The following is a 19,388-nucleotide window of genomic DNA, read 5'->3' on the forward strand; positions in this document are numbered from 1 at the left end:
TTATCCGAAATTATTTTCGATGAATTTTAATGAAGTTATACAATTAATTTGGTTAGATTTGAACTGTCTGGAGGTCAATTCATTTGCCAAAACTTCAGACTAAATATGCTTAAGTTTTTTTAGTTCATTTGCTAAAATTTCAGACTAAATTATTTAGTTCATTTGCTAAAATTTCAGACTATACATGCTTAAGTGTTTTAGTTCATTTGCTAAAATTTCGGACTAAATATGCTTAAATTTTTTAGTTCATTTGCTAAAACTTCAGACTAAACATGCTTAAGCTTGTTTTGCAGTATATAATTTTCTAATGAGCTTTTGCTAATGCATGCTGAAGTTATTTAGTTCATTTGCTAAAATTTCATACCAAAACATGCTGAAGTTTTGTCCTGCAGTCTACAGTTTTGTCATGAGTTTTATCCGAAACTTAAGTCTAAACAAGCTGAAGTTATTTAGTTCATTTGTTAAAACTTCAGTCTAAACACGCTTAAGTTTTTGTCTTGCAGTATGTAATTTTCTAATGAGTTTTTTCTAATGCATACTGAAGTTATTTAGTTTATTTGCTAAAATTTCATACAACACATGCTAAAGTTTTGTCGTGCGGTCTACAGTTTTATCAATAGTCTTTTATTAAAGAAGGGCAATTTAAAACGCTTTTAACAAAAAAAATTAGTGCGGATGCAAACGGAAAAACAAAACGGGTATAAGTTAAAAAGGGGCGCAAAAATAGGGCGTCACATGCAATGTTTTCGAATTTGAGGTCCCAAGGGTATGGCCTCCTGTACAGTCCAGACTTCCAGGCTAACAACGTAAGGAACCTGTTTGCCCACATCTGCAGTCCAGCATGATGGGGCAAAAGCTCTATGTTAGCCAATAACAAGTATGCTGATTTCCGAATTTGAAAATAGTGCTTTTTGTGAATGCTAATTTATTTATATTGATTGAGGAAATTATTCGTTTCTTCCTGAAAGTTTGTCAGACTCAAACTTACCTCCAAATAAGCTATCAATCGTAAATCAAATTAGTTCCAGTTTTACAACCGGTTTGATGGCTATCCGATAAAAGCTTAGAATATTTTTGAATTCAAGGATCAGGGGCTTAATGAAAGTCATCCATTTTTAACTGTTAATGTTTCCCTCGCAATTAGAGGTGCTGTTTGAATGTTGTAGTAAAGGTGTCGGTGGGGCATAAGCCTGTGACTGGTGAGTGTCCTGAAACTTTTATAGGTGATGACCGCTCTGGTGTGTACACAGTGACAGGAGCACAGCTTGGGGTGTGGGACTTTGGGTCAAGAAATGTGTTGTATATGAAGCTTCTATATTTGCAAGGCTACCAGGATGCACTATATGAAGATCACTACAAGTTTATTCTTCATATTGACTAGTATTGGGAATGACTAAAGCTATGGAAAGCTTGTGAAAGACTTCCCCTATCGTCTCACTAACCGACCTTACCACAATTATTTTGAGGTCATATCTAGTATTCAGAGTTTGTCTCAATTTGACAGCGCTCGCGTATCCTGCACTGAAATAGTGCTCGTAGAGAACCAACTAGTTCTGGGTCGAGTGGAGGTCATGAATTGGGCTTTTAAGAATCAACAGATTTAGATAAATCGTAGAGGGACATGAGGAAAATATACATTTTTACAAAATACTACCATGTCAACTTCGGCAGAACTGTTACATATTTGCATTTTAAAAGTTAGTTGTAACTACAGTGTTGTATACGTATTTCCTAATAATCACTTTTTCATAGTAAAATGATGCTTGAGATACTTAGAGATATCCTTTTCTGGATTGTAAGAAGGATTCGCCTTTTCCTAATCAACTCTCCGATTGGAAAAGGAAGGCAGTTATAAAATTTACACAGGTCAGTTATTTGGTTTGGTCCTTAACGTCAAATGTTTCAACTTAATCCTCAACGGACAAGATTTAATCCACTTTAGCCCAACACTTTACCGGTTCCTAGCAAGTAATTAACTAGAAACATGTGCATTGCATAATATAGTTGAGGGTAAAATCAAGGAGTTGGAACCGCTGTGCATAATGTTTCAATCTGTCACTTGAAAGTTAAAAAAGAAAAACTGTTGACGACAATAGACAAAATTTGGAGAAAGGAAATACTGCTTGAATCAGAAGGGACAACAACAACAAACTCAGTATAATTTCACATGTAGGTCTGTGGAAGGTAGTGAGTACATATACATTACCCTTACAACTAATGTAGAGAGGTTGTTTTCAGTAGACCCGCGGCAGGAGGAAAGATTAAATTTTCATGAGAAAAGGAGTTGAAATTTTTAAAAAAAAACATCAAATGAAATTGTTCTTAAGCATACTTCAACACAAATTTTAGCTTGGCCGGCATGAGAGAAAAGTGCAGCAAATAGTGCACACACAATTTGTCTTTGTACCACAGTAACCTCCTGGCTGCATCCATTGAAACAATCTACAGTTAGCGCCATCAGTTCTTGTAGCACATCCCCAAATAGCATGAAGGAAATTTGGCAGAAATTGACATTGGCACACTTAATGTCAACTTGACCAAATTTGGCAGAAATTCTTCATCGAACCATGAAGGAAATCTACTCCCCAAATAGCTGTCCACTTCAAAGGTTTTCAAGTTAGGATGCGGTTGAAGACCATCCAAAACATACTCATCATTGTTTTCACATCCTTCTGGTTCACGATGAGACCATAAATATGCCAGCTCGTAGATATTTGGTTTCTCCTGTAGGTATGCTCTTCCAGCTTCTTCTCTATTACGGACCAATTGCAGACAATTGATCGTCAATTTATCTCTAAGGTTTTTCAAATGACCTAATTCTTCTATTCGGCGACCTTTCTCTAAACCCACGTTGAAATACTGTAGCGTTTGGAGACAAGTCAATTGCCCCATATTAAGTGGCATCTGAAAGTGCACCTTACTATTAGACCATATTTCCCACAAATTCGGTGGAGTCCAAGAATATGATTTGTAATATAGGTGTCTCAAACTTATCATATTTCCCATCTCATCTGGAAGATCCTCGAGTAAAGAGCAGTCATTGACTCTAAGCGTTTGCAAATTGTAGAGCTTGCAAATGGAGTTGGGCAAGGCTTTGATCTTAGTGTGGGAGAGATCGAGATATCTCAAGCAGATTAGCTTGCCGATTGAGGCTGACAACTCCTTGATGCCTGACTGGGATAAATTTAAAACTCTCAAGAACTGAAATCTCAATAGCATATCTTCAGCCATATCCCTGCTTTTCCAGAACAATGTGCATAAACGTCCAGGCTCATTGATCTTATCTATTTGATCACTTGGTGACCCCCATCCAAAATATCGAACTTGAGAAAGATTTTCTCTTCCAATCCTCTTCGAATCAAATAGTTTAGATTTCAAAATATCTCCAGCCAAATCATGCATCTTACAGCGTGTTATATCGTTGTGCTCATCTAGCTTAACATCTTGCAGCAGGGAATTTTGCAACAAAAGTTGAAAAAACCTGTTCCTGATATCTTCCATCACAGAGGTCTCTTGACATGGGTGAAGATATCCTTCTGCCATCCAGAGTTGGATTAGTTGGTCCTTTTCAAACGCAAAATCTTTTGGAAACATTGCAAAGTAAGCAAAACATTTTTTCAGATGCGGAAATGGTAGATAATCATAGCTGACTTTTAGGATTTTCTTTATCCTATTTTCCCCAGTATCATCTTCACCTGCAACAAGGGGGTTGCCATTAAGAATTGTCTGCCATTCACGTTTCTCCTTATTGCGTAATAGGCCTCCCAACACACTTGCTGCCAATGGTAGACCCTGACACATTTCAACAATCTTGTTGCCCATGCTCACTAATTCCTCTGTGACCTCCCCATCAACAAATGCTCTTTGTTTGAAAATGGACCAACAATGATCTGCTGCTAATTTTCCCAACGTATGAAGATCTACTGCTACTGAGGATGCCACTCGCTCCGAACGAGTAGTCACAAGAATGCAGTTTCCTCTGGATGTGTTTATTCCTTTCAAGGTGTCCAAGAAATCGTGCCACAATGTAGTTTCAACACGCCACAAATCATCCAGGACAACCAAAAACCTTTTTCCGCCCAATTCATCTCGGATCTTCTTGACTATTATATCCCTGCTTTGGACCACATGTTTCCTTTCTGTCAATTATTCGAGCATCAATTCAAGAAAGCTCTTAGTTTCTAACATTTCAGGTAGACACAACCAAACTCTCTTTTCAAAATGTTGCTTGATCTGTTCATCGTTGAAAATTATCTTAGCCACAGCTGTTTTCCCTGAGCCTCCAAGACCCACTATGGGAATGGTGCACAGAACAACATCCTCTCTCATGTTCAACATCTTCTCCTTTATGCCAGCAACATCCTTGTCTCTACCAACAACATCAGAAGCAATTACCACAGAATCTGTTTCTCGAATTGGTAGTATTTGCCGAGAAGGACCTTTTAAAGGTTGGAGACTAAGGGTATTGGCTAACTGATTGATAGCACTCAACTCTTCGTTGATGTTTTTGATTTTTCGAGACATTTTGCTCTTAAAAGCTGCATGAGAAAAGAAACCACTGACCTTTCTCATTGGGTTGTTTCGGATCTTCATCACTTCTGCTTTGACAGATTCATATCTGAATTTGTCAAACACATTTTCAGCATCTTCAGCAACTTTCTCAAGCATCTTGAGCCATTCTTCCACAGTTTGATCCTCAACTTGTCGTCTTTCAGCATCATGAATGAAAGCTTTGATCATGGTTACAGTTTTGTTCAGCATTATGAGATCTTTCTTGCAGTTCCTTAAACTTTTGACTTCCTCAATAGTGAGAGAAAGCAGCTTCTCAAGCAAAACTTTAACAGTAGCACCAATTACAGGGTCGGCCATTTTTGCTTTGCTCCTTCACAAAGTCTTCTTCCTCTTCACGAAAGTCTTCCCAAAGTTCTTGCCAAGTCTTCTTTTGCTGGAGTAGTTGTTTGTGGAGCATTAAGACAATAATTCAAACGGTAAAAGATTCCTTTTGCTCATTACAGCTAATCATCCTTTAAATAAATAATGCTTTAAATTAAGCTCCTCGTTCTTCACAGAAGAATAAAAATGGACAGGAGGAGTTGAATCATACTTCATATATTTTATATAATAAAGAGTAATGACTAAAGATGGATTGGATAAAATAAGTGTCACACTCTTATCCAATTTTATCATGACTTGTTCATGTTTACCAATACAAATTCAAAATTGCCCAATTTCTTTTATACCTTTTCCTTTTGAACATTCTTTAAGACGCTCCAACTGGTAAAAAGTGGAGCTATTACTCCTTAAAATGATATGAGCAACTGGAACCTAAAAACAAGCGAATGAAGTAGTAAAATTTTTGTATCTAGGCTTTGCCAAAGTCATTAATTAGCATTCAACTAAAGGCCTTAATCCTTCCTGAAAACTCTTTTTCATAAAAGGAAGAAGAAGAAAAAGCTCACTGATACAAGAAACTTAAATTCAAAATACACCTAAATCAATGGTTTGAAAATAATCAAGTTGATTATCAAATTAACCTAAATCCATTTCCTTTTCCTTTTCACATACCCCAAAAACTGCACTCATCACCGTCGCCTTTTCATCACAGGAATCAAAGATCAGCTCATCGAATCAATCAAAGAGTGAAATGTCGTTTTGCAGTGTGAGTACACTTTTATTCATCACTTAATTATGTCTTGGACACTCAGAATTCTAAAAGCACAACTGATTATCATGTGCAAAAAAACCCAATCACTCATTCGATTCGACCCATTTTGGAGCCTAAATTTTGGGGTTAACATTAGCATATGTGAATTTTAGATTAAACAAATCAACTCAAAAATTAACTTTTTCCCTTTCCTCCAATCTAGAAATGTGCAGGTTGGGAATTGGAATTACACACGTAAAGATCATGACTTGTGGATCCGGAACAGAAGCTCTAGCTAGATTTGAGCCTCGTAGTGTTTGGACTTAAATAATGCAAATGGCAGGCTTGGTTTCTTTTTGTTTAGTGTTCACAAACAAAAGCCTAAATAAATTTCAAAATGAAAAACAGAATAGTACATTAAAGAAGCTATCAATTATGCAATGATACAACACATAAGTGCTACAAGTTTAAAGTGTTTGCAGGAGACAGAAATTCTGTTTATTAAGAAGAGGCAGGTGTAGCATGTACACTGTGCAGAACTGGACTCAAATCTTAGTCCAGGATTTTCCACATACAAAGAAATAATGTCGCTGATCCAGCTTCAGCCAAGTGCAAATGAGTTTAAGAAATACAATTTCCCTTGCCAATCATGACACCAAAACACATCTAAGAGAAGTCTTTTTCAGTCTACCCTTTTGACAATGATACATTTGTGGTTGGGGCTGTGGCAACAATTGTTGTCAAAATTATTGGAAATTTTGATCCTAGCAAATTCAAGCACATTTTCAATCCCAACATCAGTGTCAATGATAAGATGGGAAACATCTCTTACATTTCTCGGGTTTCGTCTAATTTTGGCAGTAATTTTGAGGATTTCATTCGTTGCCATCATGAGTGGGCTGTTCAATGTGCTGATTACTGATGATCACTTCAATGCCTTTGATTCTTCCATGCATTTTCAAGTCACTTCACGTTCCCTTATTCACTAAGTCATGTTATGGAAATATCATTGTTGACTATAGAATATGGATTCGGCCAATTAAACGTATGCTCTATTGGTGAGTATAAGCACTTTACTTTTATAGGAATTATAAGAGATTTGCACGTCAGAAGAAAATATAAAGTATTTATTGTACTTTGTACTTTATTTTTATATTGTATAATATATATAGGCATGAGATAAGTTTATACTGATCATTCATACAAACGATTTCAAGTTGTTTTGGATTGAAGCTTAATTATCGTTGTTATTGTTGGAGTATATAAGCATCCGGTAGAATAGTTTTTGTTTGTTGGATTAATTTGATATGATTCACATATATATTGGTCTAATAAAGTTAATGGCAAATATGTCTCAACCACACACTGTAAATTTAAAGCTAAAGTCAGTAGCTTTTTATCTTATCACTAGTTTCTGGACACGTACGTTGCACATGTATCTTAATAGATCAGTATGCAATTCTTATCCCATGTCAATGAGTTCAAAATCCATTGTCAAGCTCAAAACGATGAATTATATATGAGCGTATTCGACTAACATTTTATTTAATTGGTCTATGTTATAGTTTATAGGATAATAAGATGGTTAGAAATCCTTTATTTGTTTTAACCTAATCGCTAATTGGACTTCGGAAAAAACTTTCTTTAGCAATATACTATTTGTTCTACACACACATTCCAAATCCTTCCCGATACCTCCCAAGGAAAATCTCGTATTTGGATCCCAAATTGACGGATTAGTATGGGCTTATCCATGCGAACCGAATTGTCTCACGACGTTGTGAACACAACTCATGTATCGCTTTAATGGGCGAACAACTCAACCCGTGGAACATACTACAGTCCCAGGTGGTAAAGAGCCGACATTGAGGTGACAAATCTTCCCATCGATATGAGCTCTCTCCGGAACCAAAAGTTAAAATTTTGGTAGATACAGATCCCGTAAAAACTTTGTTCGAGGAATGGGCCAGATCGGGTCATTTGAGATAAATTCGAAATTGTTCGAATTGTGTATCATCAATTATCAACATTGATAAGCAACCCAAAACAGGAACGGCGTTCCGCAGAATATATGACTCATGCTCCTTTAGGTTCTTTAAATTCCATGGGTGGTGTAGCTACCGAGACAAATGCCCTAAGTTATGTCTCTCCTAGAAGTTGGTTAGCTAAAATTCTCTCAATTCCCGGGCGATTGCATCAAAAAATTGAATTTAACCTTCTAAAAACCATTTTGGGTTTTGAATTGATCCGAAAACAGACTTTTTTGATAATTGAATATATAATGATTAGTTGTTCAACTTGCACATTCACTTAGGTATGTATATTGTAAATAAAATTAACTTTGACTTTATCATTGGTATGATTATAAAGGATGTTCTTTTGTATGTTCTATCATGACGTTTCAATTAATTTGTCATGATCAAATTTCTTGTTGTAGGCATTTATAACGCTTTTGAAAATATAACATATAATTATCAGCGTGAGAAAATACATTATACAAATACAAGTCATGAACACGGAATTCTTATTGTAAACATTGATATTGCTTTTGAAAATATAATATACAATTATCTATGTGAGAGAACATGTTATAAAATACAAGCTAACACTATGAATGCATACGATCGAAAGTTTCCGTATTTGTACACTGTATTTGTCATTTGTGTGAAGAAAAAAAAAAGGAAAAATGAATCAAATCCTCCCATCAGCTAGTGTGTGATGTTATCCATCAGTTTTTCCTACTTATGTAAGCTTTTCGCTTAAAATTTTTATTAATATTTAGGAGCAATTCAACTATTACGTAAAATATTTATCGAGTTTCAAAAAGTTAATTAACCAATTAACTTTGTAATTGTCAGTTCTCCTCTTTCTTAATCTCTTTATTTTTTTATTGTGTTATTAGCAAATCCACAATGATTTAATTCCCCTTCTAAGCAATTTATTTTGCTGATATTGCTTTATCTTTCACATGCATAGTCATCACATACTCTGTAACACTTCTCAAATCTATAAAAGTTTCAAAACACGCTAAATATAGAATTTTTTTTTTAAATCTTACCTTGAGTGCATAAAAAAATTATACTTCTATTACGGATTTAAATCCTTGTGATTGACTTTGAAGTGGTGATGTGATGCCAAAATGCTTTACTTTTAGCACATTACTCGTCCTATATTTTGTTGGTCTAATGAGTTATTGTGCGACATTTGAGTTAAATTGTATTTTTTTATGTGTAGGAACATCGGAAGGAATCATCAAATGAAAATTACACAAAAAGAGGACAAAAATACAAGAAAAGAGCACAAAAGCATCAAGTATCCAAACCGTGCTACAGACTAGGCTTTGCGAGATCTATAGCCAGGTTGACCGCGCTATAGACCAGGCTTCGCGAGGTCTATAGCACGGTAATTAAAAGTCGGGGGTTAAAAGACCCAAACCCGAAATTGGACTGAGGGATTGACATAAATAATCCTCAAATCTCAAATGAGTTATTCTAGGGTTGGACATGATTTTGGAGAAGAAATAGGCTGCCAAGCACTGTGGAGCAAGAATCAAACGATTTTTTCCTTTATTTATCTCTTTACTTTGTAATTTTATGTCTTTAAATATTATATTGATGGTTGTTGTATTTATGAGTAGCTAAACTCTTTAATCTAAGGTTTGATAGAACCTATTGGAGGATGATTTTCTACTGCATTTAATATAGATTTGCCTGTGATTTTTTTCTACTTGTTCAACTATATTTTTATTGTTGTTAATTGAAGAGCTCTCAATTAACTGCGCCTATTTAGTGTGTATATTGCTCGAGAGAGAGTGCATATTTAGGTAGTTGTTGAACAACACCACTCCTAACGTAGTTGAGAGATCAATACAGAGGGTTTAAAGGCGGGAGTAGAGATAACGAAGCCTTGGTGCGATCGTCGTGAGCGATAAATTAGTGTCAGCTAGCGTAGTTCGAGAGAATACGTCTAATAAATTGTAGTAGTTACTCGAGAGAGAGCTACAACACTTAAAGTACTCACGATCGGTAGAAAATATTTAGGCGAATTTATAGGAGATATAGCGGGGAAGATTCCGACAATAGGGGAAATCATAACCTTAGACTTTTCCAAATCTTGTCTACAATATTTGCCTTGTTAGTTATAAATTATTACATTTTTAATTACTTTAATCTTAGTTAGTAAACTCTCAAATTATTTTATAATATTTCTGAATGTTCATTACTTGAATTCGTGCAAAAGTATTAGTTGTAATTAACACGTTATTTCCCTGTGGGATTCGACTCCAGACTTGTAAATTTGATTATATTTGCAACGACCGCTAGACCTCTTAGGAGGCATAGTTTGGCGTGATCAAGTTACTTCTCTATTTATAAATAAGTGAGTATACCATTAGGGGAATATTAATAATTTTAATATTATTAATTATTAAAAGTGGGTACCATTAATTATTAGTTAAGTTAAAAAGAAAGAAAGAACAAAAAGACAAAATAACAAAAAAGGTGGGGAAGAAGCCTAAAGCCCTTGAAAAGCGAAAGGCTTAAAGCATTAAGCCTTGGACCGGGGGAGGGGGGAGGGGGGGATTCCAAAGAAACCAACGCAACAGACTTCTGCGGATATGAAACAAAAGCACGTCCCAGTGAAATATTCACGCAAGCAACGGAATATTCTAGGTTTCTTTACAAACCACTAGTTCTTGAACTCAAGTATATACAATCTCCTATTCTCAATTATGCTACAGTATAAGAATTGGATAGTTAATTCCCTTCTTCCTCTGTATCAACAGTAAGTTCAATGTTTAGGTGTGAAACTTTAAAATTAATTAAGATGCCCTGACTGTTGTAGAATCGATTGGTTGACGGGTATAAATTAGACCGGAGCCTACGTATTGGCTCGAGGAGTTTTGAGGTGAGTTGACATAAGTAAAGTAGTTTAGCTCACAAAAGCACGCATACAAGGTGTTTGATGAATTGCTTAAAAGAGCTAATATATACTTAATTGGAGCGAGTGAATACCTATTAACTTAAAATCATTCTAGCTAAAGTTTAGACGATTTATTATGATATATATGCATAAATCTTCAGACTTTTGTATTATTCTTATATGCCATTTTTATGTTAAAAATTCATGAAGAAGCAAGATCTTTAGAAATACTTTTGAATGTTTATTTAATTCTTATGCCATGCTTTACATTTAAGGATATCAATATGAGTATGTATAAGATATTCCAAAAACGATTTAGACTTGAAAAGTCACAAAACGAAGTTTTAGATAGAAATTTTTTTTGGGAGTATCCTCTATTCTAAGAAGGGGTCATCATCGAGGCCGAGGGTCCTGACCAAGGTGTTGACTTCCTGAAACTACTTGTGCCAAAGTAGAGAGCACACGAGCTGAGGGTCTCGTTGCTGAGAATTTACTTAGCCAGGCTAAGGTATGATACATGAGCGCTGAGAACCATGAAGCGAGTAACACCTCTTGGATTTGGCTTATTCGATCAGGTTGGGATCGAACATGTGCCGATCACACGGTGACTAAGACATGAATAAATCAGGATAGTTAAAACTCCCGAAGTATAAAGTAAAGTATTTTTTTTTATAAGAAATAAAAAGAAAGAATTTCTTTTTGAATATTCATAAACTGTTATTATGCAATTATTTTAGAATTGTTCTTGGAAGCTTTCTGTTTTCCATGCATCTGGAATCTTTGCTCGTAATATATATTTTATTAGAGCTTCGTCCCCTATCGTTGAGACTCACTGAGTACAATGGATGGTACTTACGTTCTCTTTTGAAAACCTACGTTGGTCTGCAGTACAATGTAGGAACCGATTTTGCAGTCAAGCAGGCTACAGGTTAGGACTTCCCTCACTTCTAGTGCTATTGGTGAGTTTCGCTTTTGTTCGTGTAATATTCTTTGGAGTCGTCATTATTTAGCTATTTCTTTGTTTACTCGGAGAACTTGCCAGGAAATCTCATGTCCTGAGCAGTGCGTCAGTTTATCAGTAGAGGCTTCATAGACACAGTCGGTGGGTTAAGATTCAAGTATTTTTGATAATAACTTTGTAGTATTTTAGTAGTTACTACGAATAAAGTTTTGGAGTTGGTTTATTTTATATATTCAAATTAATTAAAAGTATTTGGTTAAAATATTATCTTGTTGCATATAAAATTTGCGGTTATAATAGTTTTGATAAGCACAAATGGTTCGCTCGGTCAAATTTAGCAACCGGGTGTCGGTCATGGCTTATTCAGAAAATGGGTCGTGACATACTCACAACCTCTTAAAGGTTATAATACTTGCAACGACCGCTAGACCTCTTAGAATGCATAAGTGGGCATGATCAAATTTTGGCGTCATTGCCGGGGAAAGCAACAATGTTACTAATTACAGCTATAAGAATTTGTAGGATTCTTAGTTTAGTCAATTTTCTCAATTTTTATTCATTACATTGAAATTCTAGCCTTTGTGGTTTAGTGTATTATAGGTGTATGCCTAGAAACTCTTCAAGAACTGGTGAATTGTTTGAAGCATTACCAGATCCTGAGAAAACTTTCAAGGCATTAAATCGTGCAAACAAGAAAGACAAACAACATCATCACCCAAGAGAACAAATTGAACCAAACATGGGTGACGCTTTGGATAATCAAAACAATCGAAATAATGTGAATGGCCTGAATAATCAGGGTGTGGCACCTCTTGTTCCAGAAGCATCTTTGTATGATGGGGCACAACCCACTGCTGAAAATTTGGCAACTGCAATTGCAGTCCCTAAGATACAAGCGGAATCATTTCAAATCACAAACAACATGCTACATCTGCTGCAAAATAAGGGACTGTTCTCCGAGTCTTACATTGAAGATCCACAACAACATCTGAAAAATTTTCTATCAATTTATGTCACGCAAAGGCAACCAAATGTGACACCGGAAGCAATAAGACTATTGTTGTTTCCATTCTCAGTGACAGTAGAAGCTCAAACTTGGCTTAATTCGCTTCCCATAAATTCCATTACAACTTGGGAGGAATTAGTCAAGCAATTTTTGAATAAGTTTTACCCGCACAATAAGACTGCCAAGCAGGTTGATGAGATATTGTGCTTCAGGCAGAGACCAGGTGAAACATTACAAGAAATATGGAAGAAATTCAAAGGTATACTGGTTAAGTGTCCACATCATGGCATTCCAGATCAGATGTTGGGACAATAGCTTTACATGGGATTGGCGAACAGCTTGAAGGCCAATGTTGATGCTTCAGCAGGTGGAGCATTTTTAAGCAAGTCATTTAGAGAGTGTAAGGTCCTGCTAGATAAAATGGCTCAAAACTCGAGATGGATAACAAGAGATTCCACAATCACCCCTATATTTCACTCAGTAGCATTGGACCCGAACAATTCCATAGCCAAAAATATGGCCACTCTGATGACGCAAATGAGTATCCTCACCAAGAAGATTGATGAATCAGGCCAGAAGCAGGTACACATAGTTGACACGACTAATGGGGGATTATGTACACCATGCATTAACCAACCATACGTGTGTTCGTGGAGTGGTGAAAGTGATAACCAGAACTATCAAGAGAATATGAACTATGTGGGAAACTATGGAGGACAAAGACAAGGTGGTCAGAATTGGGGGCAGAAAAATCAGCAGTATAGACCAACACAACAACAGTATAATAATACCAACAATCCTGGAGCTATGCGACCACAGGGTCAAGTAGCACCTTACCAAAGGCAACAAGGATACAACCAGCAAAATTAACAGCTAACTTATCAACAATCTCAACAACAGCAGATAGTGAGGCATGATGATGTGTTATCTGAAATTAAAGGAATGCTGCAACAACTCATTGGGGCCAACAGGAAAATGGAAGAAAAGGTCCACCAAATGCAAGAAAATGTAGTACCACACGATTTGGCTATCAAGGGCATTGAGATTCAACTAGGGCAATTATCCATGTACCTTAACAATCGTCCTCAAGGGACGTTACCTGCGGACAAACATGTCAATCCAAAAGCGCAGGGTTCGAAGTCGCTTATGGTGGTGAGCTTGAGAAATGGTAGAGATCTTGATTTAGAGCAAGAAATTGCTTGTGAGAGACGGTCAACTAAAACACTTGTGTCAGTGCCAATTGAGTTAGATGAGTCAACCGGGCTAACAGAAGTAAGAGTGCAACTAGCCCACAAGGAAATAAACAAGGAAAAAGTAGTTGCGGAGGAGACTGAGAAAATGCAAGAGAAGGTTTTAGAAAAGGTGCCTAAGCAGGATCTAACTCAAGCCACAGAAAATAAGCAACCTCCTACACCCTTCCCGTAGAGGTTGGCCAAATATCAGAAGTATGAACAGTACAAAAAATTCATGGAAATGTGTAACGACCCGGCCGGTCGTTTCGAGAGTTATAGCCCTGTTTTCCCCATTTCTACTTTTTTTTGTGTTATTCAGCTATATTATGTTATATCGGGTTAGTTGGTTTGTGTCCGGGAGAAACTCGGAGTGAAATGAGACACTTAGTCTCATAATTGAAAAATTGAATTAGAAAAGTGGACCGGATATGGACCTATGTGTAAACGATCTCGGATTCAAATTCTGATAATTTCAATAGCTCCGTATGGTGATTTTGGACTTAGGAGCGTGTCCGAAATATTATTTGGAGGTCCGTAGAGGAATTAGGCTTGAAATGCCGAAAGTTTAATTTTTGAGAAGTTTGACCGGGGGTTGACTTTTTGATATCGGGATCGGAATCCGATTCAGAAAATTGGAATACCTCTGTTATGTCATTTATGACTTGTGTGCAAAATTTGAGGTCAATCGGACGTGATTTGATAGGTTCCGGAGTCTTTTGTAGAAATTAGAAATTTCAAAGTTCATTAGGCTTGAATTGCGGTGTAATTCATGGTTTTAGCGTTGTTTGAGGTGATTTGAGGGTTCGACTAAGTCTGTATGATATTTTAGGACTTGTTGGTATATTTGGTTGAGGTCCCGAGGGGCTCGGGTGAGTTTCGGATGGTCAACAGGTTGGATTTTGGACTTGCAACTCTGCTGGAATTTTTCTGATACACCATCTGGTTTCCTTCATCGCGTTCGCGAGTGGAGCCTCGCGTTCGCGAAGAGGAACTGAGAGGCTGGCAATATTTGCTCTTCGCGTTCGCGAAGAGAAGCACGCGTTCGCGAAGGGTGGGCTGGGTGTGCATCGCGAACGCGAGAGGTGTTACGTGTTCGTGAAGAAGAGAGGAAGTAGCCGAAGACCCCAGGCAATTGGTCTACGCATTCGCGAAGAGGGGTGTCACGTTCGCATAGTGAGAGGGAACGAAGCATCGCATTCGCAATGGGTTGAATGCGTTTGCATAGAAGGCATTGAGGCAGAGGCATTTTGTGCTTCACGAATGCGAGGGTGATGTCGCGTTCGCGAAAGAGGAATTTGGACGGGAGTTATTTTGTGCTTCGCGAACGCGAGACACTGACCGCGTTCGCGAAGAAGAAAAGTCTGGGAAGTGAGTTTAAGTTCTGAAAATGGGACAGTTTTTGACGATTTGGAGCTCGGATTTGAGGCGATTTTGGGTGATTTTCAGAGGAAACAATGGGGTAAGTGTTCTTAACTCAATATTGGTTAAATTATCCGAAACCGTGGTTGTTTTTATCATTTAATTGGTGAATTGAGTTGGGAAAATTTGAAAACCGTCTTGGTTTAAATTGAAGATTTGAGGGTCGAGTTGGGGTCGGATTTTGGTAAAATTGTATGGTTAGACTCGTGGTTGAATGGGCTTCCGGATTTTATAACTTTTGTCGAGTTCCGAGGCATGGGCCCCACAAGCGATTTTTGAGCTAATTTTCGGATTTTTATGGAAAATCATTATTTTCTTATGGGATTAATTCCAATGAATTTTATTGACTGAAACGAATTATTTATGACCAGATTCGAGGCATTTGGAGACCAATTCACGAGGAAAGGACATTGCAGAGTAAGAATTTTTCGGCTTGAGGTAAGTAACGATTGTTGTAAATCTAGTCCTGAGGGTATGAAACCCCGGATTTTGTATCATTCTATTATTTTTAGTGACGCACATGCTAGGTGACGGCCGTGTGGGCGTGCATTGTTGGGGATTTGTCACTTGGTCCATCCCGTAGCAACTGTAAAGTTGTATACCTTGTTGAAACCATATGATACTTATATGTTTTAGAAAGAATTTCTGTAAATTGGGCTGAATGCCATGTTTGGGCCTTGCGCCATTGCTGTTTGGACCCTTAGGCACTGTTTCTTACCATCCTCTCATTGTTTTCGATTGAAAATCTATACTCAGTCATGTTTATACTTGTTCACCACATAACTCAGTTTTGTGACTCTATTTTGATGCATATAAATGTTTTGGGCCGAATGCCCTATTTTACTGAAATGCCCGAGTGGCGTGAGATTTATGACTGAGTGAGGACGAAGGCCTGATTTGTGAGGATGGGTGTGGATCGGGGCTGCCCGCCTGCAGCATACTTTATTATTATGGCACGTGAGTTGTCCGTGCGGCACGTGAGTTGTCCGTGCAGCACGTGAGTTGTCCGTGCAGATTATAGCGCTTGGGCTAAAGGAGCCCCTCTGGAGTGTGTACACACCCCCAGTAAGCGCAGGTACCTACTTAGTGCGAGTGCTGAGTGCTGAGTAACTGGGAGGCATGAGTGATTGTGAGGTATGCCCAAGTGGCTAGAGTGATTGTGAGGTATGCCCGAGTGGCACGAGTGACTGTAAGGTTTGCCCGAGGGGCTGTATATGAGTGATGTTTTGCCCGAGGGGCTGTTTACGATTTCATCATTTTTGCTCACCTTTGCATTAAGCCTTTGTTTGAAAAACTGTTGGAAAAATATCTTTAAATGATTTTTTTACTGGAACCGGGTTTAAACGAGATGATTTGATTCAAACACTGATTTTTAAAGCATGTTGTACTTTACTGAGATTTCACGATATGGACATTATATGCTTTATTGCTCGTCACTACTGCTCAGTCTTTATTTATTGTTGTTACTTACTGAGTTGGCGAACTCACGTTACTCCCTGCACCTTGTGTGCAGATTCAGGTGTAGTTGGACACGGTAGAGGTTATTGAGTGTTCTGGTTGCAGATTTTCTTGGAGACAACAAGGTAGTTGTTTGGCGATCGCAGCCCCTGCTCTTCTCCCTCTTATCTTCCTCTAGTTGTATTCACTTACTTTCCAGGCTGAGTTAGTCTTGATATTGTTAGACAGTTTGTAGTAGATGCCCATGACTAGTGACACCCCGATGTCAGGCTTTTTTTTTCCGCACTTCTATTTTTTTTTCTTTGATTTGAACTCCTTAAATGAAGATTTTATGTTAAATAGTATTGAAATTATCTTTGAAAGGAAATATCGGTTTGTTTGGAAATGAGTCAGCTTGCCTAGTTCCACGATAGGCGTCATCACGATAGATTAGGTTTTGGGTCATGATAAAATGCTGAAGCAAATTCAGGTAAACATTTCTCTAATTGATTCTTTGAGGGAGATGCCTGGTTATACAAAAATGATGAAGGACTTGATGTCTCGCAAGTTTGACTTCCAAGACTTGGCAAATGTAACATTGACACAGACTTGTAGTGATGTTGTGTCAAGACTTATAGCTGAGAAGTTATCCGACCCTGGAAGCTTCACAATTTCATGCACCATAGGTAGCTATGCATTTGCCAAAGCATTGTGTGATTTGGGAGCAAGTATAAATCTGATGCCATTGTCTATCTATAAAAAGTTAGGCATTGGAAGAGCAAGGCCCACATCCATGTTACTGCAACTAGTTGACCGAACGGTGAAAAGGCCATCAGGTATACTTGACGATGTACTTGTGCAAGTTGAAAAATTCGTGTTTTCAGCAGATTTTGTCATTTTGGACTGCAAGGTTGATAATGAGATTCCCTTAATTTTGGGAAAGCCGTTCTTATCCACATGGAGAGCTCTGATTGATTGTGAAACGAGGGAGCTGAAAATGAGGCTCAATAATGAAGAAATAACATTTAATGTGCAAAAGTGTATACGGCAACCTAGTGAGTTTGCAAATTGCTCTTTGTTAGACACGGTGGATGTAATCATGGAGGAAGATGATGAGGCACTTAATGCAAAAGACCCTCTAACAGCCTGCCTTATGAACTTAGAAAATGTAAATGGTGAGGACTTGGTGGAATGGGTGTTGGCTCTTCAAGGGCAAGGGTACTGGAAAAGAGAGCTCAAATTCGAGCCTTTACACTCGAAAGAAAGAAAGAACTCTCTAGCCAAGCCATCGATCGAAGCACCACCACAATTGGAGCTAAAACCGCTACCAGCTCACCTCAGGTATGCTTTCTTGGGACCTAATTCGACTTTACATGTTATTATCTCATCCGGTTTATTAGATGTGCAGGTAGAACAACTTTTACAGGTGTTGAAAGAGTGCAAGAATGCAATTGGTTGGACCATTACAGACATTAAGGATATCAGCCCGGCCTTCTACATGCATAAAATTATACTGGAAGATGGGCACAAACATTCCAGAGAACATCAAAGAAAGTTGAACCCTAACATGAAGGAAGTTGTAAAGAAGGAAGTTATCAAGTGGTTAGATGCGGGAATTATTTTTCCCGTCTCAGATAGCAACTGGGTTAGCCTAGTTCAGTGTGTGCCTAAGAAAGGTGGGATGACTGTTCTGCAAAATGAGAACAATGAATTAATATCAACAAGAATAGTCATGGGATGGCGAATTTGCATGGACTACAGAAGATTGAACAAGGCCACCCGAAAAGATCATTTCCCCTTGTCGTTCATTGATCAGATGCTAGATAGACTGGCGTGGAGGTCCCATTTTTGCTTCTTGGATGGATACTCGGGGTACAACCAGATATCTATTGCCCTAGAGGATAAAGAAAAAACGTCATTCACCTATCCATATGAAATTTATGCTTTTCGGAGAATGTCGTTTGGCCTATGCAATGCACCCGCCACATTCCAAAGGTGCATGATGGCCAACTTCACAGATATGGCAGAGGATATAATGGAGGTTTTCATGGATGATTTCTCAATGGTGGGAAATTCTTTTGATTATTGCTTTAAAATCTGAAAAGAGTGTTGCGGAGATGTATGAAGACTAATCTGGTGTTGAACTGGGAAAAATGCCATTTTATGGTACATGAAGGTATAGTCTTGGGACACCTAGTGTCAAGTAAGGGCATTGAGGTGGACCGTGCCAAGATTGATGTAATAGAGAAGCTGCCACCACCCACTTCCGTCGAGGCAATAAGAAGTTTCCTTGGTCACGCCGGTTTTTATAGGCGGTTTATAAAAGATTTTTCCAAAATTGCTAACCCTTTGTGTAAATTTCTTGAAAACAATCACCTTTTTGTGTTTTCTGATGACTACAGGGTACCTTTCGAAGGATTGAAGAAGAGGCTAGTGTCTGCACCTATCATAGTTGCACCCGATTAGGAGCAACCATTTGAGCTGATGTGTGATGCAAGTGACCATGTTGTGGGAGCAGTACTTGGACAAAGAAAAGATAAAATCATGCATCCAATCTACTATACAAGTAGAACATTGAATGGCGCCCAACTGAATTACACAGTGACAGAAAATAGATGCTAACATTGGTGTTCGCATTTGACAAATTCTGGTCCTACTTGATATGCTCGAAGGTAATTGTTTATACTGACCATGCTGCTCTCAGGTAACTATATGATAAAAATGAAGCAAAGTCGCACCTAATTCGATGGGTTCTACTGCTGCAAGAGT

The 19,388-nt window shown here is 37.8% G+C and overlaps 1 protein-coding gene and 1 non-coding gene across 2 annotated transcripts; both read right to left on the bottom strand.

The window, feature by feature from the left end:
• Positions 1 to 2,457: 2,457 nt before the first annotated feature.
• LOC104102134 (putative disease resistance protein RGA3) lies at positions 2,458 to 4,869 on the bottom strand. The gene is made up of 2 exons (XM_070193010.1): positions 4,205 to 4,869; positions 2,458 to 4,114 (listed from the first exon to the last, which is right to left on the bottom strand). Exons 1-2 carry the CDS (start codon positions 4,867 to 4,869, stop codon positions 2,458 to 2,460), a joined length of 2,322 nt encoding a protein of 773 aa, XP_070049111.1.
• A 7,845-nt stretch (positions 4,870 to 12,714) lies between these two features.
• On the bottom strand, positions 12,715 to 12,821 carry LOC117278210 (small nucleolar RNA R71). Its single transcript, XR_004508530.1, has one exon. It is a non-coding gene; the product is annotated as a small nucleolar RNA R71 (small nucleolar RNA).
• Positions 12,822 to 19,388: the final 6,567 nt, after the last annotated feature.

Source organism: Nicotiana tomentosiformis, chromosome 2 (genome assembly GCF_000390325.3).
Source record: "Nicotiana tomentosiformis chromosome 2, ASM39032v3, whole genome shotgun sequence".
Taxonomy (NCBI): Eukaryota; Viridiplantae; Streptophyta; class Magnoliopsida; order Solanales; family Solanaceae; genus Nicotiana; species Nicotiana tomentosiformis.

What these genes read in the sequence shown, in the direction of transcription:
- LOC104102134 (XM_070193010.1), bottom strand. Translation starts at nt 4,869, where the DNA reads ATGGCCGACCCTGTAATTGGTGCTACTGTTAAAGTTTTGCTTGAGAAG. An exon ending in CATTTTGAAAAGAGAGTTTG is followed by an intron (nt 4,115 to 4,204) that starts GTTGTGTCTACC and finishes GGTCCAAAGCAG; the next exon opens with GGATATAATAGTCAAGAAGA.